Source organism: Podarcis vaucheri (genome assembly GCF_965113315.1).
Source record: "Podarcis vaucheri genome assembly, chromosome: 5".
NCBI classification, from domain to species: Eukaryota; Metazoa; Chordata; class Lepidosauria; order Squamata; family Lacertidae; genus Podarcis; species Podarcis vaucheri.
The window spans coordinates 42,265,819-42,292,776 of record NC_138763.1 but is presented as its reverse complement, the minus strand read 5'-3'; the positions used below and the strand labels follow the sequence as shown (position 1 = coordinate 42,292,776).

The 26,958-nt window shown below is 44.3% G+C and overlaps 1 protein-coding gene across 4 annotated transcripts; it reads left to right on the top strand.

The window, feature by feature from the left end:
- Window positions 1–213: 213 nt before the first annotated feature.
- SAP130 (Sin3A associated protein 130) lies at window positions 214–23,869 on the top strand. Of its 4 annotated transcripts, none has more exons than XM_082225190.1 (21): window positions 214–781; window positions 4,418–4,535; window positions 4,679–4,914; window positions 6,565–6,723; window positions 6,957–7,068; window positions 7,947–8,071; window positions 8,760–8,884; window positions 9,604–9,754; window positions 10,306–10,396; window positions 11,088–11,192; window positions 11,665–11,806; window positions 12,647–12,765; window positions 14,040–14,342; window positions 15,015–15,189; window positions 16,975–17,079; window positions 18,131–18,489; window positions 19,517–19,762; window positions 20,083–20,208; window positions 20,870–20,973; window positions 21,879–21,992; window positions 22,967–23,869. In XM_082225190.1, the coding sequence occupies exons 2-21, from the start codon at window positions 4,424–4,426 to the stop codon at window positions 23,123–23,125; spliced, it is 3,168 nt and encodes a 1,055-aa protein (XP_082081316.1). In that variant the 5' UTR covers window positions 214–781; window positions 4,418–4,423; the 3' UTR covers window positions 23,126–23,869. The 4 variants fall into 4 exon arrangements, with proteins under 4 accessions (XP_082081316.1, XP_082081317.1, XP_082081314.1 ...); XM_082225191.1 differs by having other exon boundaries at window positions 19,514–19,762; window positions 20,873–20,973; XM_082225188.1 differs by having other exon boundaries at window positions 215–781; window positions 19,514–19,762.
- Window positions 23,870–26,958: the final 3,089 nt, after the last annotated feature.

Here is a 26,958-nt window from a genome sequence, read left to right as displayed (position 1 = left end):
CCCCTGAAGGCCCTTCCCTTGTATATGACAGCCCAGTGTTGACTGCAATAGTCCAACTGTCCACGCATGTCCATTATATTACATGTATTACAGTATTATTATTATTGGCCCCGTTCATAACCAGCGAATGAGATGCTGCTAAAATGCAGAGAATTTGCGTTTTTTAGAATAACAAGAGATCACAGCAAGGGGGCAATAATAAACCTTTTATTAAGGGTCAGGCAGATAAATGTAAGGCAGAGCGGGAGCAATGCGGCTTCAGGGCAGCTCCGCTTTTTGTCTTAGCTTGGGTTCGGAAGTGGGAGCGGGGAAGGGAACTGACAGCTCCCAGGTCGGTTTCCCGCCATCTCACCAAGCAGCGGACCGTCCCGTTCTCCATCTAGAAGCCATTTACTAAAGCGCTCCGAAGAAAGCCGACCAATCCTTATCTTGGTAGGCGGAGGCAGCTAAACGACCGTCCCGCCTCCTTCCAGGCGGCCAATCGGGACCCTCTCGCTTCCCCCAACCTCTCGCGGCGTTATCTATGAGCGACGCTGAGTTCTCGAACTACAGCCCCCAGAAGCCTCTGCGCAAGCGCCGCCTCAGCCAATCGACGCGCACAGTGAGGAGAAATTATCACCGCTGTGGGCAGGACTAGGCGAGACCCAATCAATCGAAAGGGGGGAGGGGATGCTTTGCTGCGGCAGCGGAAGCAACACTCCCGACTGAGCCCCCTCAGCATCGGCGAAAGAGGCGGCTCCGGAGGCTGCTCCGAGAGGCTCCGCCGCCCCGTCGGCTGCAGGTAACTCGGCGGGCGAGGGGAGGGCTCGTTCTGGGAGCGGGGCGCCAGGGAGAGGCGCCGCTCCCTCTGGCCAAGCCCCTGCCGAGAGTTACTCGAGCTGCGCACCCGAGTCCTCCTCACTCACGGCGGCTGCTTGGGGCGTTCGCGGCGGCCGCCGCAGCCTTTTTATTCTCGCTGAACATCCGGGTCCCTGGCCCTGCGCGTCTGTTTCACATAGTGATCAGGGAGGGAAGGGAGGCGGGCCCTGGCTACTCCTGATTAGCCATTACCTGTGTTCCCATTGGTAGTCAGGCGTAGCCTGTGCGGGCTTTCCCATTGGTTGGCAGGTTGTGCTGCCTTCTATGCTGGGCTGGCTCGCCATGGGGAAGTGAGGGGTTCCCATTGGCTGCCCGCAGAGGGGGGCGGGCTTCGCGCATGCTCTAGTGGGCGGAGCTTATGCCGAGAGGAGAGCTCCGCCCCAAGCGAGCGAAAGGGGAGGGGCCTCGGGAGCCGCCCCTGACCGGCGACGGGCGCTGCTCCCTTTGCCGCCTTGTGCTGCGCGCTGCGGCGTCTCTGCTGCTGAGTGTTGGCTTCTCCCGTCAAGATTCCGCACTAAACTCGGCCCGATCGCGCCTGTCTCGGAAGCCAAAAGTTGGAAGCGGCGAGTTTGCGGGCGGGTGAGCCGGCCCAGCTGTTGCAAGCGGCGCTGTTATAATCGTATTGATCGTAGTGGCCCTTCCACGACCAGCGTAGTTTAGGGCCGGGGTGTGGGGTGGGCGAGGTATCAGGGTTGTTTCCCAGAACAAGGAGGAAAGAGAGCATCCCCGAATAAGGCGCTGCTCCTGGATTCCCCTAGATCTCGCACTGTGCACGTGCAGTCATTACCCCTGATGACTTCATGCTAGCTGCGTTCTGCTGCCAAGCAGGTAATTGACATACTGTAGGTGTTGCCTGCAATTGATGTTAAAAGAGGGAGACAAACACATGAAAGTTGAATTTATGTTTGTATAAAGTGGTTTTGAAGTTGATGGTGATTTAGAAGTTATGATCTTGAAGGATGTGAAGACGGATTTAGTCTTCCCTAGCTTGCTACCATCCAGGTGCAGTTTGACTTTATCTCCCATCACTCCTGCTAATTGGCCATTTCAGCTGTCACTGATGGGAGCTGGAGTTCAGAACTGGTTTATGTGATTACTGTACTGATGTCAGGATCCAACGCCTAACACTCTATTATGCAGCCCAAGATTTGCTTATTCGGGAATAAGTGGGGCTTTCTCTCTGGTAAGCGTGCACAGCAGATGCTTAGCTGTTCAGTGTACCGTATTTTTCGCTCTATAACACGCACCTGACCATAACACGCACATCGTTTTTAGAGGAGGAAAACAAGGGAAAAAATATTCTGAATGAAACAGTGGACGTATCATTTTTGTGCTTCATGCTGTGGCCACAGACATGTGATCTGATGGTGAATTTGGGGTGACCCAATGCAAAAATCCTGAGAATCCCTGTGGATCTATGCTTTGTAACCACGTTTTTGCACCATTGCAGCCCCAGGCAACAGTGGGTGCGTGATTTGGGGGGGGGGCAGGCTGTAGCCATGGACATGCTATGTGCTCTGATGGTGAATTTGGGGTGACCCAATGCAAAAATCCTGAGAATCCCTGTGGATCCATGCTTTGTAACCACGTTTTTGCACCATTGCAGCCCCAGGCAACAGTGGGTGCGTGATTTTTTTTGGGGGGGACAGGCTGTAGCCATGGACATGCTATGTGCCCTGATGGTGAATTTTGGCTGACCCAATGCAAAGATCCTGAGGATCCATGTGGATCCATGCTTTGTAACCACGTTTTTGCACCATTGCAGCCCCAGGCAACAATGGGTGTGTGATTTTGGGGGGGCAGGCTGTAGCCATGGACATGCTGTGTGCTCTGATGGTGAATTTGGGGTGACCCAATGCAATGATCCTGAGGATCCATGTGGATCCATGCTTTGTAACCACATTTTAAGTGGGGAGGGAAGGAAAAACACAGAAGGCTAAGAATGCAGGAGAGGGCTATAACGTGAGGAAAGGAAGGCAAAAGTTTCCCCCCACCCACCCACACAAGCCAGCCACTGTTTAAGGATTTCATCCTTTTAAATGGAAGAAAGCATATTTGAATGCTGTGTGTCTCCAAAAACAAAAAGCAGGAAGTCAAATCAGAATTTTAAGCCGAACCTGTAATCTCTCTTCCCTTCACAAACATTGTTCCTCCGGAGCAGGGAGAGGATAGAAGGACGGACGCTCTGCTTTCCTCTCTACTTGCCTGGAGGGGAGGGGCTTCCCCTGCTCTTTGTTCCGTTTGAGCAAACACAGCAAGGAAACAGAGCAGGGAGGGCAGTAAGACCCTGAGGCAGAATGCAGGAAAGCAGCAACTTCCTGTCTCACGGAGCTCCCTTCTCCCTGAAGCGCGGTTTGATTTTTGCCTTATTTTTCGGCTTCAGGGACCACACATTCGCTCCATAACACGCACAGACATTTCCCCTTCCTTTTTAGGAGAAGAAATCTGCGTGTTATAGAGCGAAAAATACGGTAGTTGTATTGTTCTGCGTAGTTGTACGCTTCCTCTGGTTTCTGCATGGCTGCTGTCAACAACAGTATATAGTAGTTTGTGTAGAACTTTTGAGTTGTTTGGAAGCCCTCTGCCTGAGATCTTGGATACTAGACAGTAAAGTAAACAATGCTGATATAATTAGATCAATGGTCTGGTTTTGCATTTATAGTCACTTCAGTGTTTCTATGTAGCTTGCTCAGCTGTTGCACAGAATTAGCTGAGTCTTTCTGATTGCATTTGGGTACCTGTGTGTGACAGCTGTGTTGCTCATCATTACCTTTACTGTCATGTGTACATGTGCAATCTTTCAATATAGATTTAGTATTTAATACCAGCCTCGCCTCCTTTGGAACTGCATGAGGAAAGAGTATAGAGAATTATAGCCATTTACAAAGTACAAGATAATTACATCTATCATTTCATTTATTTAAAGCATTTCTGCCCTGGTCTATAATCTTTAAACTGTAATTTGTTTTGTGTAGTTGATGGTATGTTTAATTGATGTTCAGTACATGATTAAAATACTTTGATATAGGTGTCTTACACAGATGTTTGCATAGCAACTGTTACTTACCGATATTACTAATGCTAATATTGAGTCTTAATTTCATAAGTTAATTATAGCCCTGTGTTTTTTCCAGATAGTTAGTAGAGAAGTCCTAACATCAAAATATTGAAAGGTTAATATCCTCTGTACACATTTCTGGGAGTAAGATTCATTGAACACAGTGGGACTTATTTCTGAGCAAACATAAGTTGGCACTGTAAACATTGGATTTGTGCCAGGCCTATGTATTGCTACTTTATTATTTGCACGTGGTGGTTGTCACTTGAACCTGTGTTACTATTTTTATATTTCAGTATATTAACGCACCAACATTTGTTTATTAAGTTATTGAACTTGGTTGAACTGTTTGGATTTTGGATTTTAACCAGATGGAGAGCTTGCATATCATTTGTCACTAGCTACTCTGTGTAACCTAACTGAATTTGCTGGGATTCCTCAGTAACAAGGGCTTCAGTAATGTGGATGTATGAAATATTTGTAATTCTTTGTGTTCCATAGGTGGAAATGAGTTCTCAGCAGTTTCCCCGTTCAGGACCTCCTCCTGCAAATCTAGGACCAGCTCCTCCTCCGATCTCTACCAGTGGATCTACTGGATTGATTAACCCAACAACTACAGGTAAGGCAACTACAGGATTTCTACTAAGACTTCAGTATACTTTTTGGGAAGTAAGTTCCATAGAAATCAAAGACAGCATTTCTGTGCCTTGCCTGTTTCTAGTCCTGTTTTCTTTCTAAAATTTCATACATTTTTCTATTTAGTGAGTGATGAACCCAGTCGAGAAATGGAAGTTGCTACCAGAGATCATGTGGTCCCTGGTGGCTCTCTGCAGTCCCGTGAAGAGAAGCAGGAAACAGTGGTAGTCCGGCCATATCCGCAGGTGCAAATGTTGACTCAGCACCATACGGTACAATCTGGTGTGCCAGTTACAGTAGCAGCTCCTCCAGCACATTTAGCTCCAGCAGTGCCACTTTCTTTTTCTGAAGGTCTTATGAAGGTAATGAGAGCATTGCTTTTCAAGTATGGAATAGGGGTATTTAATAGCACTAATTTAATGCAATGGCAAAGTTAGCTCAGGCTAGATTTACGTTTAAGCGCAACTTTCTCTTCATTTTAGCATGTACTTGTTTCTATATTGCAACTGCCTTTGATTCCCTGGGACAGAGAAGGTTGAATACTGTTATTTAGTGCTTTCTAAAAAAAAAAAAATCTACTGAAACCTTTACCATTGAAGGGACTGGACTACAGTGGTGCCTCGCAAGACGAAAAGAATCCGTTCTGTGATTCTCTTCGTCTAGCGGTTTTTTCGTCTTGCGAAGCAAGCCCATTGACGGATTAGCGCTATTAGCGGCTTTTAGTGGCTTATCTGCTGATCGGATCAGCTGATAAGCGGCTTAGCGGCTTAGAAAAATGGGGGGGGGAGGGGAAAAAACCAGTAGGAACTCGCAAGACATTGTCGTCTTGCGAAGCAAGCCCATAGGAAATTCGTCTTGCGAAGCACCTCCAAAACGGAAAACACTTTTGTCTAGCGAGTTTTCCGTCTTGCGAGGCATTCGTTTTGCGCGGCACCACTGTAGTACATATTGATGTTCACAGTGATGGAGCAAATATGTTTTCTGTTATGCCAGGGGGGTAGGACTTCAACCAATAGGTTGAAATTACAAGGAAATGCTCCCCATTGGTACAAACTGTGCCTCAGAAGGTGGTGGGCCCTCCTTGTTAGATGTTTTAAAGCAGAGGCTGGTAAGCTAACAGTTATGCTATAGCAGCTAATTTTCTGCATTAGCAGGGGGTCTATGCGATGTTTTCAGGTCCTTTTCAACTCTGTGAATCTATGAAAAACTCAGTCAAAATATCCTACTGCCCATCTCTTAAACATGCCACTAAATTCTTCCTGGAAAGTGCTGGGTACACTAGTCATGCCCTTGCAAGAGCATTCTAATTGTCAGTTGTGCTGGCTGGGGCTAATGGAAGTTGTGGTACGAAACATCTGGAGGGTACCAGTTGCTGAAGGCTTCTCTTTGCCATGCATGAATAAGAACTGTTGGAGGAGGAGGAAGAAGAGGTTCACAGTAGCTAATTGGAAAGAGGCATCTTCTCCCTTGCATCATCTTCCCCGTACACTGAGGCCGGCAATGAAATGATAATCATTGGTAATCTTAATCCTAAACAGTTTGGCTTAGAGAAAATACAGCCCCACAGGTTTTGAGCATTGAATGTGTCTGTTCCAGTGCAACCAGTAGGGAGTTGCATAATTTCAAACACCAGACCTAATTTTTGTTAAGGGGGAGAGAGCAGGATTACAAAAAGTTTCAAGGAAATTGGTTGATGGGGTATGTCTGTCTGTATAATTATTTGTGTGCTAACTCCCAGTAGCTGTCTCCAAGATTAAAGCTTTTTGTACTAGTTACTTGATCTTAAGAAAGCAATATTATTGCACAAAGATTCATCTTTTCATATGATTCTCTTCTGAGAAATAATGTGTATAGAGAAATTCAAAATAATTTAATTAGACTGTGGCTACCAGTAAGTTCGTTACAGGTTTTCTTTTCCCCTCAGGGTAAGAGGGCATACTTGTGTTGTTTTTATTTGTTCTGTTGCCACAAATTTCTAAGAACCAGTAGTTGTATCTTTATGTTCTTTGCAGCCTCCCCTGAAGCCTACCATCCCTAGCCGCCCTATTGCACCAGCTCCACCCTCTCCTCTCTCCTGCCCCACCAAAGTCCCAGGGCAAGTTACTGTAACAATGGAGAGCAGCATCCCACAGGCCTCTGCTATTCCCGTAGCAACAATCAGTGGACAACAGGTAATCATTTTCTTCTTCTAAAGTAACTTTTTTGTTTGTTTAAAGTCATGGAAAGCAAATGAAGCACTGTGAACCACAGTACCCACAGCCTTGGTTTGCATCTCCGACCATAATAATTCATATCTAACCTGTACTTTCAAACGGCTTAACTGTAGTGTGTGGTTGTATATGAAGCATTTCTTGTACATTACATCTAGACGATTTCCCCCCACACAATCTGTTACTGTCTGCAGGGACATCCCAGCAATGTGCACCATATCATGACAACCAATGTTCAGATGTCAATAATCCGAAGTAGTGCTCCTGGACCACCATTACACATTGGAGCGTCTCACTTACCTCGAGGTACTTACATAATCATCCCAAGAAAGTATTATGTTAATAAACTTATTCTGGACAGTGTTTATACTGTGGTTAATGCATGCGTCAATACCTTGGTAGAGTAGCTATAAAGATAATGGCTGCAATCTAAAATAACTATTTTTAGCTTCTTGGTCTTGGGAAAGTGTAGGGTATAATTAGGGTTACAGTAGAATATGGTGTGCTGATCCTTTTTTAAAAAAAACCACCCCACATCATATGTTTTAGGACAGGAGTAGCCAGTGTGGTGTCCTTCAGACATTGTTGACTACAAAGCTCATCATCCATAGCCAGCAAGGCCAACAGCTCAACCAGTGGGCAGGGTTGATGGGAGTTGTAGTCCAGCAACATTTGGAGGACACCATGTTGGCTGTCCCTTGTTTAGGATATGCTGTGTATCACATGCCGGATACATTCTGGGCAAATCCACCATCCCTAACTGCAGTTAACATTAATACTGGTGTCAACTGCAGTTCAGATGAACCAGATTCTTTATATACCATGGTTAACAAATCGGCTTCAAGTCCTGTTCAAGAGATTAGGCTCAATTCAATACCCCTGTAAAATAATCTGCAGTTTAAGCCCGCTGGAGAAACTTCATGCATCTGAAGGGAGGAGGGAGCGTACAGCTCCATAGCCTATTCTCTCAATGGTTTATGCAGCTGAGGGATATTGCAGCTATACAACCCTGGTTGATGTTACCACTTTTTCTTTCTTTTATGCAAATTGCTTTGTTTAGCCAGCACTACTAACAGCACTCTTAATTCTTTGTGTCATGTATAAAGAGTCGTGGCCGCTCTTACACTTTTTGAAAAGTGGAAGGTCTTAGGGATTGTCTCAGTTTTACATGGGATTTTCCTCAGGTGCCGCAGCTGCTGCTGTGATGTCCAGTTCTAAAGTGACAACTGTCCTGAGGCCAGCTTCACAGTTGCCAAACGCAGCGACAGCTCAACCAGCAGTTCAGCACATCATTCATCAACCTATCCAGGCAGGTGACAATTGTGCAGTATGATTGTTGTTGTTGCTTTCAGATTCTTTGGGGCTTTTCTTAAGCGGGAAACCACTTCCATAGTTAAATGAACTGTGAAATCTGACAACTGGTTCTTGTGACTCAAATGCTTCAGCATTGCAGGCCAAGATTTAAAGAACCTGTAAAGGGAGCAAACTAATAATATTATCCAAAGAGTGAACTTCAGATTAACTCCCCCAGTTAAAGAGCTTTCCATTTTGTTTGAAGCCCTGCTGTTAGTGGTTGGTTGGCTTTTAGCTCCATTTGTGTGCAGTAGTGGCTGGCACAGGTGGGACTGCATTGCTTTCCTGACTTCCCAGTGCTGCACTTCACTGCCAGTCACCAAGGGGGATAAGCAAGGCAGCAGGGAGCTCAGTGTGGTGCAAGCACAGTTGTGGAGCCTACCATGCCAAGCTCTGTTTATATGTAAAATAGTTCCTAGTTTGTAAGGTTGCCAACAGTTTTTCTATACATTTACAAAAATGATCTACATATTGCTAAGGGGGAAAAATGTGTCTGGCAATCAAATTATCTGACCCTTAGGAGACTCAGAGGTCCATTTTTACAAAGTTTTGCTATGTGTAATTTCTTTACATTTTAGGCAGTTAATTTTTTTTAATTATTGGTTGAAAGCCCTAATGTAATACTTTTTCCTTACCTACCACAGTCCCGGCCTCCTGTGACAACTTCAAGTACCATCCCTCCTGCTGTTGTAGCAACAGTGTCGGCCACGAGGGCCCAATCACCTGTTATTACAACAACGACAACACATGCCACAGAAGCTACCCTCAGGTAACCACTACACCCATTAACAGTATAATCATAGATACATTTATTTGGAAGTGACTCACTCTGTGCTCAGTGGAGCTTACTCCCTAGTAAATGTTTCTTGAAGAAGAAGAAGAAGAAGAGGAGGAGTTTGGATTTGATATCCCGCCTTTCACTCTCTTTAAGGAGTCTCAAAGCAGCTAACATTCTCCTTTCCCTTCCTCCCCCACAACAAACACTCTGTGAGGTGAGTGGGGCTGAGAGACTTCAGAGAAGTGTGACTAGCCCAAGGTCACCCAGCAGCTGCATGTGGAGGAGCGGAGACATTAACCCGGTTCCCCAGATTACGAGACTACCGCTCTTAACCACTACACCACACTGGTTCTTGGGATTGCTTTCTTAAATAAAAAAAGGTACATTCGGTGATTTAACTGAGGGCCACTTTACACAATATGACCATCTAATGGGAGCTGCTTCAAACGGCCTCCCGAGGCAGCTGCTCCATGAAAGGAGCCATTCTGTGTGCAGCATCTTGCTATGCAGCTAAGCACCCTTTCACATGGTGGCCATATAATGTGAAACAGCATTGATTGAACTGTCCAGAAGAAATGCTGTTGGTGCATTAATTCATGTAATGCACAATGAAGAAGCCATTCTAAGCCCCATTGTGGTGTCTCTTCATAAAATGAGTCGACAGACTGTTAAGTGCTTTCAGAAAAAGAACCTTAGATTGTCTTTTCCAGCCGGCCAACACTGTCAATTCAGCAGCACCCACCTTCTGCACCTATCAGTATTCAGCGCCCTGCACAGCCACGGGATACAGCAACCAGAATTACCCTGCCGTCCCATCCAGCCATAGGAACACAGAAACAGCAGCTTCACACCATGGCTCAGGTAAACATTATAAGCACGATCAGTGCAGTTTCTTCCATGTTGTTGTTGTCTGAGTTTTACCATATGGTTTTATAAGGTAGTTGAGGTATCATGACATGGCATGAAACATATTGTTGGCCTGGACTGGGGGAGGGAAACTTCCAACCCACAATCCTCCATTCCTAAGTCTGGAGCTTCTTTCCTTTTGGGAACACAGTCTGCCTCCTTTCTTTCTTTAATCTGCAAGCAAGTCTAGCCTTCCTTTCCTCTTCTAGGCTGCTGCTTTTCTACTTGGTGTTTGATATACCTAGCATCTTTCTTTTGCTCAGTCCTCTGGTGTTGCTGTAAGAGGCTTAAAAAGCCCTGTTGGTTCATGGCATCCTGCTGTGCTGTGGCTGATAGTCTAGGTAGCTTGTGGACTCTCGTGAGCTGGTCACTTAGACCAACAATGGGAGCCCATCTACTCCAGCTCCTCTGTAAAGCATCAGATCGGGGGAAGTGCCGTCTCTGTTCCAAGATGCCGAAATATGCCAATCATGGTTTCTTGACAGACAACTTTTCCCCCCCTGCAGAAAACAATATTTAGTACTGGTGCTCCAGTGGCAGCAGCAACTGTGGCCCCTATTTTAGCAACCAATACCATTCCTTCGGCAACTACAGCTGGTGAGTATCTACAGCTCAGCATTTCTTATGTACAAATACAAAAGCCAGTTATTAGGGTTGAAGTATCCTGCTAAAGGACGCAGGTGGTGCTGTGGTCTAAACCACAGAGCCTAGGGCTTGCCGATCAGAAGGTTAGCGGTTTGAATCCCCGCTACTGAGTGAGCTCCCGTTGTTCAGTCCCAACTCCTGCCCACCTTGCAGTTCGAAAGCATGTCAAGTGCAAGTAGATAAATAGGTAACGCTCCAGTGGGAAGGTAAACAGCATTTCCATGCGCTGCTCTGGTTCACCAGAAGCGGCTTAGTCATGCTGGCCACATGACTCGGAAGCTATCTGCGGACAGACGCCGGCTCCCTCGGCCTATAGAGCGAGATTAGCACTGCAACCCCAGAGTCATCCGCGACTGGACCTATTGGTCAGGGGTACCTTTACCTTTACCTTTATCCAGCTAAAAAAAAGCCCTTTTTCTCTCATAATTATTGAGTGGCACAATAAAATTAGTGTATGATTTTAACATGTGAATTTGGAGGCTAGGCACACATGGAAAACACTACCTCAGTTACTGAAAGAGCAGGCTTGGGGTCTAGCTGTTTCCCAGCATAGAAGTTTCCATATTTTTTTGATATACATTTTCTGTCAAAGGCACAGACTCTGAAGAATGTTTAATTGTGTGTGCACCTTTCTTCCTTTCAGGTTCTGTATCCCACACTCAAGCACCTACAAATACAATTGTCACAGTGACTATGCCCTCACACTCCTCCCATGCAACGGCTGTGACCACCTCAAACATCCCCGTCGGTAAGAGAGCATTAGTTCTGAGCTTCATTGTCCTTTGATCGATCATTTTATTTTCTGCTGGGGACAGAATGGATGAGGGGTGAGGAAATTTCTTTGCTTCCCACAGGGCAACTTTGCCAGGTGTCTGGTCCCACCTACCTGCTGAAACCCCTTGTGTGGGGTTTCCAAGCTTGAGAACTACAGCACAATGGGTGTTGTCAGCCCTGTGCTTTGCAACCCTACCTGCGCTGCTCCTTTCCACCCGTCTTGTTCAAGGTGAAAAGTAGCCGCACTGGGTGGCTTCAAACAGTAGTGTTGGGCAGAAGAAGCAGGTTCCCCTCCTTGAGCAAGCCGTGCTCCTACTACCCACCAGTTGAATGGAGGTTGGGAGTGCATCTTGCTCCAGCAAAGGAACAATCAGTATCTGTTTCCTAGTATGAATCTACTACAGTTTACTTTGTGAATAACTGGGGTGTCTTTTTTCACTGTACAGCTAAAGTAGTCCCACAGCAAATTACGCACACTTCCCCTCGCATCCAGTCTGATTACACTGCAGAGAGGAGTAATCTCATTCCTATATCTGGGCACCGGGCATCTCCAAACCCAGTTGCCATGGAAGCTAGAAATGATAACAGGTAACTGAATGAATTTACTCACATAGGATAGGTACTTAATTGTCTTGGTTATATTGCATGTATGTTATATGTGAGGACGTCTGCAAAAATATAATGAAATGTGTTTTGATCTCTCAGTTAACTTAAGTATCCAAAGCTAATCCTATGTGCACAAATACCTGAGAGTAAGCCCAATTGAACTTGGTGAGATTAGTTTCTGAATAGATGTGCATAGGGTTGCGCCAGCTAAGGCTTTGCATATTTCTGATGAAAGAAGGGCTTGTGATTTTGGATTGATTTGAACCAATCTGGATGAAAAGGCATCTAGGTAACCAAGCCGCAATATATTCTTCCAGTTCTGTGAGTTATGGACAGTGCGCTTCAAATTCTATAGTTTGTTTAAAGGAGTGTGGATTCAGGGAATTGTCAGGTTCCTGAGGAGCAAATAAGCTGCATGTCAGATTTGACTCCTGCATTTCAGGGCAGCTGTACGTGAAGGGAAAGGAGCTGCATTGTTAGGAAGTGGAAATAGTGTCAGGTGTATACATGTTCTACAAACAGACTACATAGTGGCATGAAGTATGTGCAAATGTAGAAACCCTTTCACTTCACTTCTTCTGTTTACTCTTTATTGTGAGTTATACTGTTCAGCATTGTCAGGGTATAGAAAGAGGGTTGGAATTTGGAAGCTTTTTGGGTGTCCTGCCAAGTAGGTAAATGTGATGGCCCACAAAGAAACTAGCAAACTAGAACAGTTGATTGCATTGCAACAAAGGTTAATTAACAATCACTGCTACAGTTCATTTGAAGGCTACAATTATACTGTTGTGTCTAACATTTAATTTATCTTCATTCCTCTAGACAGTCAGTACCTGTTCAATTCCAGTACTTCTTACCAACATATCCACCTCCTTACCCTTTGGCTGCCCACACTTACACACCAATTACCAGCTCTGTATCCACTATACGCCAATATCCTGGTAAGGAATCTCAAAGTTTGATTTACAGAAGAGTTTTAGAGCAGCTACATAAATGAGCTTTCTGCATCAACTTTTCTTTTTTAAGTTTAAAGTGGGGTTCCAAAGTACTTTGGGAAACAAGCAAAGGTTATCTGGCAAATTTAATACTTAAATAATTTAAAAAATCCTCTCTGCAAAGCTTGCTGAAGTCAAGATAATGATGAACCAGATCAGCAAAGGATGTTAATCATTTTGCTAAAGACTTCTGGCTTCGCAATGGGTTTTTCTCTCCCTCTCCTCTTCCCCATGCCCTCCCCAAATCTGCCCAGGAGAATTGGGGGAATCCCCAGAAAAATTGGGGGTGCACAGGGGGCCGAGAAGGAGAGGAAATTCCATTGCACAGCTAGAGCTCTTTGTTCCAACAGAACTACTTTGGTGGCTACCACATATGGTCTGTTTTTTTTGACCCCAAACATAGTGACTGCCAAGGGGAATTTTTCATCTAAATGATTTGGGGAATTCTGCAGTTTTTAAGTTTTGGTGCTTTGCCGTTCTGAAAAATTGGTATTTTGTAATTACTCTCAAATTGACTTGTTTGTTTCTTGTGATTTGTATTACAATGGCTACTGCTACAAACAATAACAAAAAATCCTCCTGACCGTCCTCTTCCACCCTTCTCTTGGATGTCCTGTTGTTTTTGGAAATGGGGGTTTGCTGTTAATTCTAAACTGGCAAATTTTGGTTTGTGCAAGCTCTCCAAACCATGACTGACAATGTGAAATAACTTCTAATAGCTTGGCAATTGAGGTGAAAGTTTAACTGACGAGTCTCTGCTTTGTGTTCTCAGCCATTGTATTACATAAGCTGCACGTTTACAGCGTTCAGCTGCTCTATTCCAAACTATTGGAATATCCAGTAATAACCACTTCTAAATTACTTCAGCTAATCAGAAAACTTGTTATAGCTAGACCCTAGCTGTGAAAGGGCCATATGTTTTCTTTGGGGTATTGGAATAGATCTTTTTCTTTGCATATATAACCTCAACAGTGCTCATGAGGATTATTATAATTCAGCTTTAGCATTATGAAGCCAGTGTTGCTACTGTATAAACGTAATGCTGGAAGGGCTGGCTTATGAATCTTATTTAATCTGTTGGCATCTTCAGCAGGACCACAGATGTGTGCATAAACTACAAGTATTTAAATACAAAATCTAACAATGCTGCTTGGCAACACAAGATAATAAATTGGCTGTTTTGTGTGGAAGTAATTAAGTCTATTGTTTGGTATTTCCAGTTTCAGCTCAGGCGCCAAATTCTGCCATAGCAGCTCAGACTGGAGTAGGAGTGGCCTCCACAGTTCATCTTAATCCCATGCAGCTGATGACAGTGGATGCATCTCATGCCCGTCATATTCAGGGCATCCAGTCTGCGCCAATTGGTGCACAGGGTATACAACCAGCACCCATCAGTGCACAAGGAATACAGTCTGCGCCAATTGGAACCCAAGGGCTACATCCAGCTGCCCCAATTGGCACACAGGGTCTTCAGACTGCACCAATGGGTGCTCAACAGCCACAAACTGAAACCAAGACATCAGGTAACTAGCCAAGAATGCTTGTGTTGCGAGCAAAATTGTCCATAACTATTCCTCTTGGGGTTTGCTTTTTAATCATGTAATTATGGCTGCAATACTACTGTGAACACCTACTTAGAAGTTCTGTTGAGCTTGGTGGGGTTTATGATTAAAAATCCATAGGTTTGGGCTGTCACTAACGTGGACAACTGCCATTTCTGTTTCTGACTCAAGCACACTGCTAGAGTCACTTAAACATTTTATTTTGTTTACCAGTATCTGCTGTTCCCTATCTCCTAGCAAAAATATATGATCAAGTTTGTGGGTGGTTTTCTTAAGGTATGGCTAATTAGAGTTTTAATCCTGTGTATACATTTTTGAGAGAGCCCCATTGAACACCTTGAGTTAACGTTTGTAGAACTGAGCAGCAGATAGTTTTAAAACACTAAGCCTGATATCCAGTTTTGCTTATACTCTTAGTAGAGCAATGTAAAAAGATTGACTTAAGTCTATTGAGTTCAGTGGTTCTGCTCCTGAGTATGATTTGGATGGCTGTCTCCTTAAATTTGGCATTTGTTGAGCAAGCATATAATGGAACAACATTCCCGCTTCTTATTTTAAGAGAAACAGCTTCTGGTTAAATTTCTCTCGCTTTTGTCTGCTACCTCCCTATAACCTTTTTGTTCCTTCCATCAGTGGTCTTGGCAGATGGAGCCACTATTATGGCCAATCCAATCAGCAATACATTCAACACTGCTCCAGCTTCAACTACAGTGGTACAAACCCATAGTCAGAATGCCAGTTCTAGTACACCAGCCCAGGGTTCATCCCCTCGCCCAAGCATTCTCCGGAAGAAACCCACTACAGATGGGTGAGTAAAATTGCAGTTGCTTTGATAATGTGCAACCTCCTTGCCACTGTACAAGAAATAGTGCTGTTTCTAATAAAAACATCCTGTTGGTGCAAGGCAAGGATTTGTGCCTGCGCGATGGGATTTCCTCTTCCTCCGCACCCCCCAATGTCTTCTGTGGGTTCTCCAGTCCTCTGTAGGAGATTTGGGCCAGGTGTGCAGGGGTGGGAGAGGGAGAAGTCTCATTGCGCAGATGAAAGTCCTGTCGGAAATCAAGCCTTTATCAGGAGAAACTGGCAACTCTCCCAGGCACCCGGCTTGGTCTCCTGTTGACCTCCCTGTCTGCTTTCCCGGCAGGATCCAGGCAGAGGTCGTGATAGGCGATCCTTCTCAGCATGAGAAGAACACACCCCTCTTTCCTGCCCCCCCCCCTGGGCAGGGGAAAGAGATAGACAGAAACGTATTTACATGCCTTTATTTCTGTCTTTGCAGCGTTACAAAAAACATGACTGCTCTCTTCATACTCCTGCAGTCAAGAGAGAACAAACACTTCCTGTTCAGCTCATATTACACTCTGAGCTAATTCCGGTGCCCTCTGCACTGTGAATTGACTGTCCCTCTGTTTCCCACGGAACAGTCCCAACATTCCCATTATGTTTTGCTTTCAAGCTAACAGCAGCTCGCGGCTGCATTGCTTCAATATCGTAACAAGTCCTTGCACTGACAGTACAATATTATTGTAGCATTGCAGCATACCTTGTAGCATTCTGTTCATCAGTCATCTTATGTATGCCGAGCATTATGACAGAACCAATAAAACATGTGAGAACTCGTGGAATATGTATTTATTAGTGAAGACTTATACCCTGCCTTACCGCCAGTACGTAGCTCAAAGCAGCTTACATAAACAGAGATATGTGTATTTTTTAAAAAATTCAAAACTAAAAACAGAGTAGCAGATCAGTAAAATAGGAGAGTAAAAACACTTCAACACAGGGACCAGGCAATTTCTTAAAACTTGCCACTGTAGGGGGCAACTGTATTTCTTCAGGAAGTAATTTTCATAGTCTGGAGTCAATGGTGCAGGGAGCACTACAGAAAATGCCTTGTCTCGTGTCAGCAGCCTCCTAGCATTTTATGTGTGTGTGAGACCATAAGCAGGGCCTCAGTGCTGACTTCAAGGCATAAGTTGGACAACATAGGGAGAGCTGTTCTTTTAGATAACTAGGTACCAGGTCGTTCAGGGCTTTATATGCTAATAGCAGAACTTTGAATCAGGCTCAGTAACTCACAAGCAGCCAGTGCGGAACCTTAGGAATTAGTGTTACATGACCCAGGCTGTCCAGCAGCTTTCTGCACCAGCTGTAGTTTCGTAACCACCTACAAGGAAAGAGCTCTGTCACCTGTGTTTGGTCAAACCCGCTTTACATCTTAAGTAATCTATGCTCTAGCCATCTTCCGACATGTTTCATTGCCCAAAGCCTCTTGGGAAACCAGGACTGGAGAGGGCCCCTAGGTGCAATTGGGTCAGTGGCCTATATCATCTTGCTTTTCCACAGCAAGACTAGGGTCTTGACAGGAGAGGCAGCTGTTCTGTTTGGAAAATTTCCCTGCGCATTCAGGAATCTTTTGGATTCCATTAATCTGCTGGAGCGAACAATTCTAATAAGCCCCCCAGCTGGAGCCTATATAGGATAAATACAGCAGAAGAGAATAATAGTACACCGCTTTTAAATTAAGCACCCTTGGCAACTATTGTAATAGTTTTGCTTTTCAGAAACTACTGTATTCATGGCTATTTTTCAGGTTGGCGGTTAGGAAAAGCCTCATCCCTCCGCAGCCATCTGAGGTATCTGGCACTCGAGTGGAAAGCTCTATGAGGAGTGCATCTGGATCGCCAAGACCAGCTGGGTAAGATCTCATAATAAAAAGACATGTAAAGCATTCAAAGTATTGTAATTCTAACTTGGCAAAAAAGGTGAAAGAGATGCTGGCTGTTCTTACCCATTGCAAAATAATAAGCTCCGTGGAGACAGCTGGTGCATGCATACTTCTGGGTAAATGGGAGTTCAGTGAAATATTCAGTGATGATCACTGAGCTGTGCAAGCAGATTAGGACCTGGGGAACATAAAATAGGGAACTATTTTAAGAGTATTGAATTACTTTTTCTCAGATCACTACAATATGCACATATTGGCCATGTTGAGATATAAGCCTGTGCATAGCCATAGTTAGGCAAGATAGTCTTGCCAATGAGCCATATGATGCCTACAGTTTTAGCATTCCCCGTTTTTCTCTCCCCTTCTTTGAGTGGGAAAACAAAAAACAGAGCAGGCGGCTTAGTGGATCAGACAAAAATGTGTTGTCCAAAATGGGGTCCAGTGTACTGGGGATCATCTGTGTTAAAATGTATTCTTAGCTTGATGGTTTTTAGCATGTAAATTTGACTGGCTTCCTGTCAAGCTCTGTCCAAACCAGCACTCCTGGTTCCTTTCTGCATTTGAAAAAAAACATGACCAGGAAGCCAATGTTCTTGGTTTCCTGAATGTGATTTCTTTGGGAGAAACAAATCAAAGGTTCTGATTCAGGCATAATGCTAAAACCTCTTTCATTTTGGACCTCATTTTTTGATATAGCACTGGAACCCTAACCTTGTTGCTTTCTGATGTTTTTACATGGTATTGTCAAGATTCTGAAGAAAAGGCATTAAACTTGGTGACTGTATTTCACCATTTCTGGTGGGCTTGTACTACTTAGATTCTGGAAACCCAGACTTCCATCTACTTATGTGATGTCGCCATATTGTAAGATATGTTTCTAGAAAACTGGAAAGGGGGGAAAAAAACAGAACAAAATTAATCTTTCAGAGGCTCTGCATTTCTATACAGTTATGGTAGTAGGATCTTGAATAAGTGAACCTGCTAACTTTTTCCTTTTTTTGTTTTGTTTTGTTTCATCTAGTGCCAAGCCAAAACCAGAAATCCATGTATCTATGGCCACTCCAGTGACTGTATCTGTGGAGGCAGTATCCATTCAGAGCAATGAACAACCTCCAATTGCAGTCCCCGCTTCCCAGCAGCCACCAGCTGCCATTCCAACCATCATCACAGCAGCTAGTCCACCTTCGCAGCCCACAGCTGCCCTGTCAACCATTCCAGGAACTGTTCCTGCTGCTGCACCAACTTCAACCACAATTGTGGCAGCTCCACCACCTCCACCAGCCATGGGTGGCGTCCTCTCTACAGTATTGGGCCCTGTTGTACCAGAGATAAAAATAAAAGAGGAAGTGGAACCCATGGATATAATGCGGCCAGTCTCAGGTAGATTTCTGCTTAAGCAATCACAAATGAGATGCTCAAAGTAGGTACAAAAGCTCCACAGCAGATAATAATTAGAAAGATTGTTAGCAGCTTCATTTTAAATTATATTTTGTTTGATTTTAGTAATGAGGTTCAGAGTTTATTAAGAGCAGGGCCATAGCTAGCATGTCACTGAAAGCTACAAGAGTTGCATAGTTATAAAATGGCAGGTAGAAATAAAAGGATACAGTGGTACCTCTGGTTATGAACTTAATTCATTCCGGAGGTCCGTTCTTAAGCTGAAACCATTCTTATCCTGAGGCGCACTTTCACTAATGGGGTTCCTGCTGCACAATTTCCGTTAGCATCCTGGGGCAAAGTTCGCAACCAGGAGCAGCTACTTTCGGGTTAGCGGAGTTCATAACCAGAAGCGTTCATAACCAGAGGTACCACTGTATACTTGCTATTAAAGTTTGTGGAGAGATCAAACATTAGTGCTTAATTCTGCTCTGTAGTAAACACTAAGAGAACAGTTGTGCAGCCTTATAGTGAGAAGTCTCTGTTCAAGGCTTTCTTAAATTCAATTTGTTAAGGAATTTCCTGAAAGTTACTTTTGCCGTAGTAGTTTGCATGTCAAACACAAACTGCCAATCGATTGCACTAAAGGTGCCTCGCAGCTTTATTGGGAACTGAAAGAGCCCAAACGCTGTCATAGTAACCATAATCCCAGAAAAAAAGAGATCAGGGAGGATTGAAACAAAAGACTTTGTTTGCTTAGCTCTGCTCACTCTTATTCATGACGTAAGGCCAAACCATTCAAAAGAAAATCAGGGGGAAAGTATATATAAAAGCTCTAAGATCCTTGAGAGGAGGGACTCTAGAAAAACATAATGTTCTCCTTTTACAAGGGCACTGCACTGGCAGTTAGCATCTGGTCTCGTCTCTGGCATTGCAGTCTTTGGAAAACAAGGGTGTTGGCTCTAAAGCTGCCTTTGTTTTACCTGTCAGTCTCTTAAAACATGTCCCTTCCTGTCTTTTCTTTCAGCAGTTCCTCCACTGACCACAAATACTGTCTCCCCATCTCTTACACTGCTGGCCAACAACCTTTCAGTGCCCTCAAGTGACTTGCCACCTGGTGCCTCTCCAAGGAAAAAACCACGAAAGCAGCAGCACATAATCTCTACAGAGGAAGGGGATATGATGGAGACTAATAGCACTGATGATGAGAAATCCACTACCAAAAGCTTGCTGGTAAAAGCAGAGAAGCGCAAGTCACCACCAAAAGAATATATAGGTGAATGGAAATAAATAAATTAAATGTTTGGTTGGTTGGTTGTCATCTTCTCCAAGTAATACCCATCCACCCAAAATGTAAGCTTGCCACTAGAAAAGGAATTTGAGCTAAAAATGATTAACTTTGGGTCCGTCCATCCCCCGCAAAGATCAGTTTTTCATGGCAGATTATTATTGGAGAGCGGGGGGAGAGCTGTTGGAGCTGAATTAATCTCTAATTCAAAGTATGCCGGCCCTATCGTGGGATCACATTTTCTTTCCTAGCTCAAAACGCAAGCACCTTAAAAGAGGCTTTAGTTATTTTTCTCAATCTTGCTTTAGATGAAGAAGGTGTGAGGTATGTGCCTGTACGTCCTCGGCCACCCATAACACTGCTTCGCCACTATCGCAACCCATGGAAAGCTGCCTATCATCACTTTCAGCGGTATAGTGATGTCAGAGTGAAAGGTATGTCTTCCTGTCATTACATTTTGCATGGGTCAGTGAACAGATGTGTTACAATATTAGACAGGTGTCTACTTGCAAACATTTAACCTCTGATATAGGATGTGCAGTGAATTGCCTAGCAACATATCCACCATCTAAAGCCACTGTAATATCTGTACTGCAGAGGCAGTGCTAATACATATCAGTTTTCCTATTGTTACTGAGTTTTAGTTATACATAAGGTAATAGAGAACCTCAGCTGACAGGAAATAGTCCATGTATACTTGCTTGCTCTCTGTGTGTCTGATTAACAAAATGAATTATGCAAGAAAAGTGGGTGCAAGGAGACTTCCTTACTTTGCATTATGTATTTATTGAATTTGACTTTAAGGTTTCTACATATATAGTCCCTGGCTATTAGATAAACTAAGTTTACCAACACTTGATACAAAGATTCAAAGCAAGCCCCACTCCACCCCTGTTCAGATCACAAAATTTGGCTGTTGCATTATTGCACATCTGACCCTGCATTCTACCAACATCTGTGGTCAGGTTTCACATACCAGGTACACAAATGACTGCTGCAGTAAACTTAGCATTTTTGTAGCTCAAGGAATAAGGTACATTTCACCTTTTAAAAACACATTATTTGCTTGTGTCTCATATTTGACTCTTGTTCTAGAAGAGAAGAAGGCTATGCTGCAAGAGATCGCTAATCAGAAAGGTGTATCCTGCCGTGCGCAGGGATGGAAGGTCCACCTTTGCGCAGCACAGCTATTACAGCTGGTAAGTGGGGGAAATGGGGTAGATTCATATAAAATGAGGAAGAGATTCCTCCAAGAAAAGCCTTAGCCCAGGAAGCTTTCTGAACGGTGATACAAAACTATATACATGCGCGCATATATATATATTATTTATATTATTTTTTAAAATTACCACCAGATTGATAAGACTATTGGAATTGGATTCCCTTCAAGATTGAGGGATATGTTGTAGGTTGCAGTTGGATATATGTATATCAGGTATGAATGGAGGGCTTGATTCAGGCGTAAGAACTGATGCATTTTATACAGATGCTCAAAACTGGCAAATCCCTCCCTCTGGTGCACAGATCTGAAGAAGTGTCTGGGAGTGTGCTGCTGACTGGAGGAGGCAGCACTTTTCCACATTCCTGGATGCTTCTATTTCAGGTGGGGGTGATGTAGGTGGTTTGTATTCTAGCGCCAAGCTCCCAAGGCCATGAGGAATACTATGGAAATGTGACATTACATTGTGTATGTAATTTAGGAGTGCTGGGCTGCTGATGGTGTGTGAAACGAGGTTTTGATCTAAGTATAAGAGGTGATGCTAAGAGAACTAGAACCTCAAAGCATATCTTTCACAGGCATTGGATGACAGTTACTGTTGTACTGCACTGTAAGAAGCATAGACTAGGATCCATGTTTCCTCATTCTGAAGTGGGACAGCCCTGCTTCATTTTGAAGCATATTTCAGAGAGCATCCTACTGCAGTTGCAATAAAGACATTGTAACCTTAAGAAGAGGAGCACTGTTCTGCCAGCAGTGAAAAATAGTACTGAATCTTTTGAAAGCAGTTGTATGACCAGATGGAATTTTTATAGCTTATGTAGCCCTTAATATGAAACAGTGTGAAAATGTTAGGTGTTCGTGCCAAATTCTAATATTTTATAGACCAACCTGGAGCACGATGTGTATGAACGACTCACCTCCCTGCAAGAAGGGATCATTCCCAAGAAAAAGGCAGCAACTGATGATGATTTGCATCGAATAAATGAACTGATACAGGTAAAGGCTTATTGTTCACTCCTTCAGTTTGGTGATTTGCAATTGATATTTTTTCTTAATTTAAATGGTGGGACATGTTTTTTAAACTTGAAACAAAGAACTGTTAAAAGAGGGAAGTAGAAAATGAAGCAGACTAAACAAACCAGACAGTATTTTAGTATAGCCACTAAAAATAGTAACCTATTAAAAACAACCACACATATGGTTATTTTAAAAAATGAATAATTTGGGATGTATTTAAACAATACAACAAATAGAAAATAGATATTCACAGGTTCCATGGTTCTGTGTATCATTCAAAGCCTGAGCATAATATAATATTTCTAAAAGTGAGGGGACACAGACACACGGGGGGAGACAGAGAGAGGAGAAGAAGAAGAACTATTCCATTAGTCACAGAAACCTCCATCCTCTTTGTGGCAGCCATAAGGAAGATACCAATTTTTAATTAACTGCAATTTATTATTCCATTCAAATTCTAAATTATGATTAATATTAATTATGGTTAGGGAAACAAGCCAACTTAATCAACCATGGTTTGAAATTGGCTTGTTTCCCTAAGCCATAATTATAAATAACTGTTGATCCAGGTTTGGACATGACTCTCCTCCTTGCCACTATGCAAGAAGTGGAAAGGGGAGTGGGAGAGCACACAAGCCTCATTCAAGCAGCACTAAGTTTAGCATTGCGTCCAAATGAGGTTGCTTTCGCCTTGAAAGTTCACCATTATTACTATGTGTCTTGAAATGCAAATGCCTTACATAATACATTTGATGTAGAGAGTCTAATTTCCCAGATTATTATTAGCAGAAAGTGGAAACATATTTGTTCATCTGTTCCTAAACGGCTGTTTCATTTGTTTTAAAATTCTTTAGGTCATGTACTCTCTGACATTTCAATGTGGTTGTTTAAAGATTACTTGTGTGCCTATGAGGCATTCAGCTGTTTAATATCAGTCCTGCATTGTGTTTCAGGGGAATATGCAGAGATGTAAGCTCGTAATGGATCAAATAAATGAAGCTCGAGAATCCATGCTAAAGGTCTTGGATCACAAAGAGCGCGTTCTGAAGCTTCTCAATAAGAATGGAACTGTCAAGAAAGTATCCAAATTGAAGAGAAAAGAAAAACTCTAGAGCCAGAGGTATAAAGACTCTGGAAACAAATGTTGTACAGAACAGTGTTAAGGCTCTTTTAATTGGGGGTTTGTTTTAGAGAGCTACATCTGAGTAAGAAGGACGATGGATGGATACGTTGGAGCCCAATGACCTTAAGGGATGATTATTGATCTATCAAAGGAACAAAGATTTTTCTCAGGCTTGTCCCTGTTTAAACTCTTCACAGTCACATTTTGTTTAGCCCTCTTGATGTGCCAGTGCCTATTAATTGGAACCATTGATGCAAACGTGATAGACAGTCCTCACCCTTCCATCCTACAGTTTTAGAGATAACTCCACAGGTTTGTACAATGGATTCTGCAGCAGACCTCAAGAACCATCTGTCCTGAAACTGTTTGGAGATGACACTACTTCCACGTAGCCAACTCAGTTTTTTGCTCCTTAAGATCTTGCAGTGGCTAGAGCAGCCTTCATAAACCCAGTGACACTTGCACTGGTGGTTCTGCTACATTTAGAATCTTAAGTGGTTCTGAAGTCTCTAGCTGTCTATTTTTTAAAAAATACATTTCAAAGTGATTTGTAGTGTTGTGGAGTGTGTGCGTGTGCCCATGTTGGTGCTCTGGGATATTGTTTTCAAAGTACTCTCATACAGCACAGTACTAACTGTAGCTGGTGTGATGCTCTTCATTGTGTTACATACAATTTGTGCTATATGACATCCCGGAAACATGAATAAAGGATTTGGAGGATTTTGTATAATAACAGGTGCATCTAATTCTGTGCTACAGATCCCAGCAAAGAAAAGCCAGATAAGAACTATAGGGAAGTAGCTGCTTTTGTTCAGGACATTTAAAAAGAACAGATTGGTAATATGGACAACAATTACACTTTTAGCAATCTAGGTTAAACATACTTTCATCCATATTTGCTATTTCTGTAATAAGCTGCTATCAGTTCTCTTAGTACCATATATCCATATAGGATATAATACTGGCAAAATCCAGCACGTACAAATTTCATTCAGTGGAAGGGGCCACTGCCAGCCAAAAGAAAACAACTGCAGTGGGAGGAGTGCAAAGGCACACACATCCATAGCAATCTCACTCGGAGCAGCCAGTCTAGATGCAGCTCCGAGCAGGTACAATATCACCCACCATGCACACTGCTGGCCAGGCACCCAATAGAGCACCCACCCATACTAATGCAGAATGAGATGAGCTACCATTAGCAAAAGCCAGTGGGTCAGAGCAAGCCTGCTAGTGCAAAGATAAGGCAGGCCAGGGGGAGGTTCACTCAAGTGTAGATTGCCCCTTGACTACAAGCTCCTCAAATTCTTCAATTTCCCTTGAAGCCCATATCCAAATAGTAGCAGTGGGGGCAAGGGGGTGTTTCTGGAGATCAGGACAGTGGTGCTCCAAAATCTGGGGGAAGGGGCCTGGCTAGGCAGTCAGTGGGAGGGTAGCCACAACAGTTGATGGACCCTGGAGGAGTAGCATGCCTGTATAAAGAAAGGCAACTTATACCAGGGATGGTTCACAAGCTCATTGCACTGGAGCATTGCCAAGCACACCTTTTTTACACCTTTCCAGGAGTGCTGAGCAAAGCCACCTCCAGGGTTCGATGACTTTGGGGGAGGGGATCTGCAGCTGGTCAGCCTCTTAGGCACTGCCAACTCCTTTCTCTGCTTCTCTTAACATGGCACCACCATGTCCATTTCCAACCTATCAGGTCTGCTCCATACTAATGGTATCAAGAATGTCCTCCTAGGCTTGCATTACCCAGTAATAGGGCATTTCCAATGGAATGTGGCATGGGTAGTCAGTCGACCCTGTGTCCCATGAGGCTGCACTGCCAGGCTTCTGTGAGGTAGAGCGTGCAAAATTAGCTATGTGTTCTATGAAACTGTTGGCTTCAGTCTACGCTATCTACATGATGGTGATATGCAATACCCAGTGTCCATCTCATGAATGCCACAATGCCAGAAAATGTTCCTAACTTCTAGATCCTTAGTTTCTAACCAGCTACATCTGCTAGAGGACCACAGGGGGCTTTTGGGTAGATGTGTGAGATGGATTAACACATAGCAACACCCAGACAGGAGAGGCCATTGATAACCCTTTTACTTCCCCATGCACACAGCTGAACACCCATGGATACTCAGTGAAGCCCTTTATTCAAATACTCATTGGGGACACTGAAGATGTGATTCCATGGCCTGCATCACATGGTAGGGCAATGTGACCCACTCTCCTGAGAAGGTATCCAAAGTTGTGATGGCCCGTGCTATTCTCTATATTGTCATGCACAGAAAGCTATCCATGGGCAAGGATAGTGCTGGGCTGCCACACCTCACTGTGGAAGGAGCAGACATGGTTGATGAGAGAGTTGCATAGGGTTGCAATCTTCATGCTGTTGGTACTTGGGACCACACAGGTAATTCATTTACAGACAATCCACTTGACTTGTGTAGCCCTTGGCATGCTTTCCTTTCTCCCCCCCCCCCCCCGTGCCCACATTTAATAACAGATTTTGGAATTACTTGCATTTCTTTCTAACAGACATCTTCCATCAGTAATGCGGGGTGGTAACCAAGTAAGTATCCCCAGCGTTCAGGATGTTTACTACTAAAATGCAAGTGCATAAGGCCTGCAGCTCCTGCCAACCTAGGAGTTTGAAAGCACATCAAGTGCAAGTAGATAAATAGGTACCGCTCCGGCGGGAAGGTAAACGGCGATTCTGTGCGCTGCTCTGGTTCGCCAGAAGCGGCTTAGTCATGCTGGCCACATGACCCGGAAGCTGTTTGCAGACAAAAGTCAGCTCCCTCGGCCTATAGAGCAAGATGAGCGCTGCAACTCCAGAGTCATCAGTGACTGGACCTACTGGTCAGGGGTCCCTTTACCTAGCCATCTGTCATGTATGATCTAGTTGAGATTCATGCATTGCAGGGGGTTAACTAGATAGATGATCCTCAGGATCCCTTCCAACCCTACATTTCTATGATTCTTCTAATTCTTAGTGTGAGCTGCCTTGGCTGTCTGTTTACAAATACAGTAAATCAATCGATAAATCCTTTGGCCTTTAAGCTGCTAAAAATATCTTTGTGTGTGTGTGTGGAGATATTTCTGCCTGCAGCAGACAGCAACATGCACCGCACTGGAGTGCCTATTCAGGCTGCAGTTGTAAGCACAATTGCTGGAGACCATTCCCCTTGACCTCAACTGAACCTCCTCCTGACTCAAGGCGTTTGGGCTTCAGAGGTACAGGGAACCCCCGCTATAAACAACAGAACTCAGGCGACATTTCTAACCCATGGAGAAAGACATCGCGTTTCTGAAGCGAATGGTAACGCTCCCTCTGCCTCGAGCTTCCTTCTCCGTCTAAAAAACCCGATGGGGGGGGCAGTCGGCCCGTTGAGTCACGTGACATCGCTCCGAAGACGAGGGCAGGGAGGAAGGAGAAGCGGCTTCTATTTCCATTGGTCTCTTTCGCGCCTTCACGGTCTCACATGACCCGCCCCCCTCCAACGGAAGTCCCTCTGCTCCCGAGGATCTATGGTTTCTTTGTAGGAGGCGCTCCCCGCTGCGTCTATGGTCCTCGCGGGGCCGGACGGGAGGCTGGCGGATCGGCGTGCACATTCCTCCCCCATTACCTCACACTCGGGGAAGGGGCCGCCGGGATAGTGGAGGACCTGCGCTCTGCGCCGCCTTGCTTCAGCTCCCTGTGTAGCCGGCGGCGAGCCCGGGATTCCTCTTCCGATTTCGCCGTGCGGTTTCCCCCCCTTCCCCTCCCCCCTCCGCCCCCAGGCCGCCTCGTCCTCCCCTGCCCCGCTGGGTCCACTTCTCCGGCTCTCG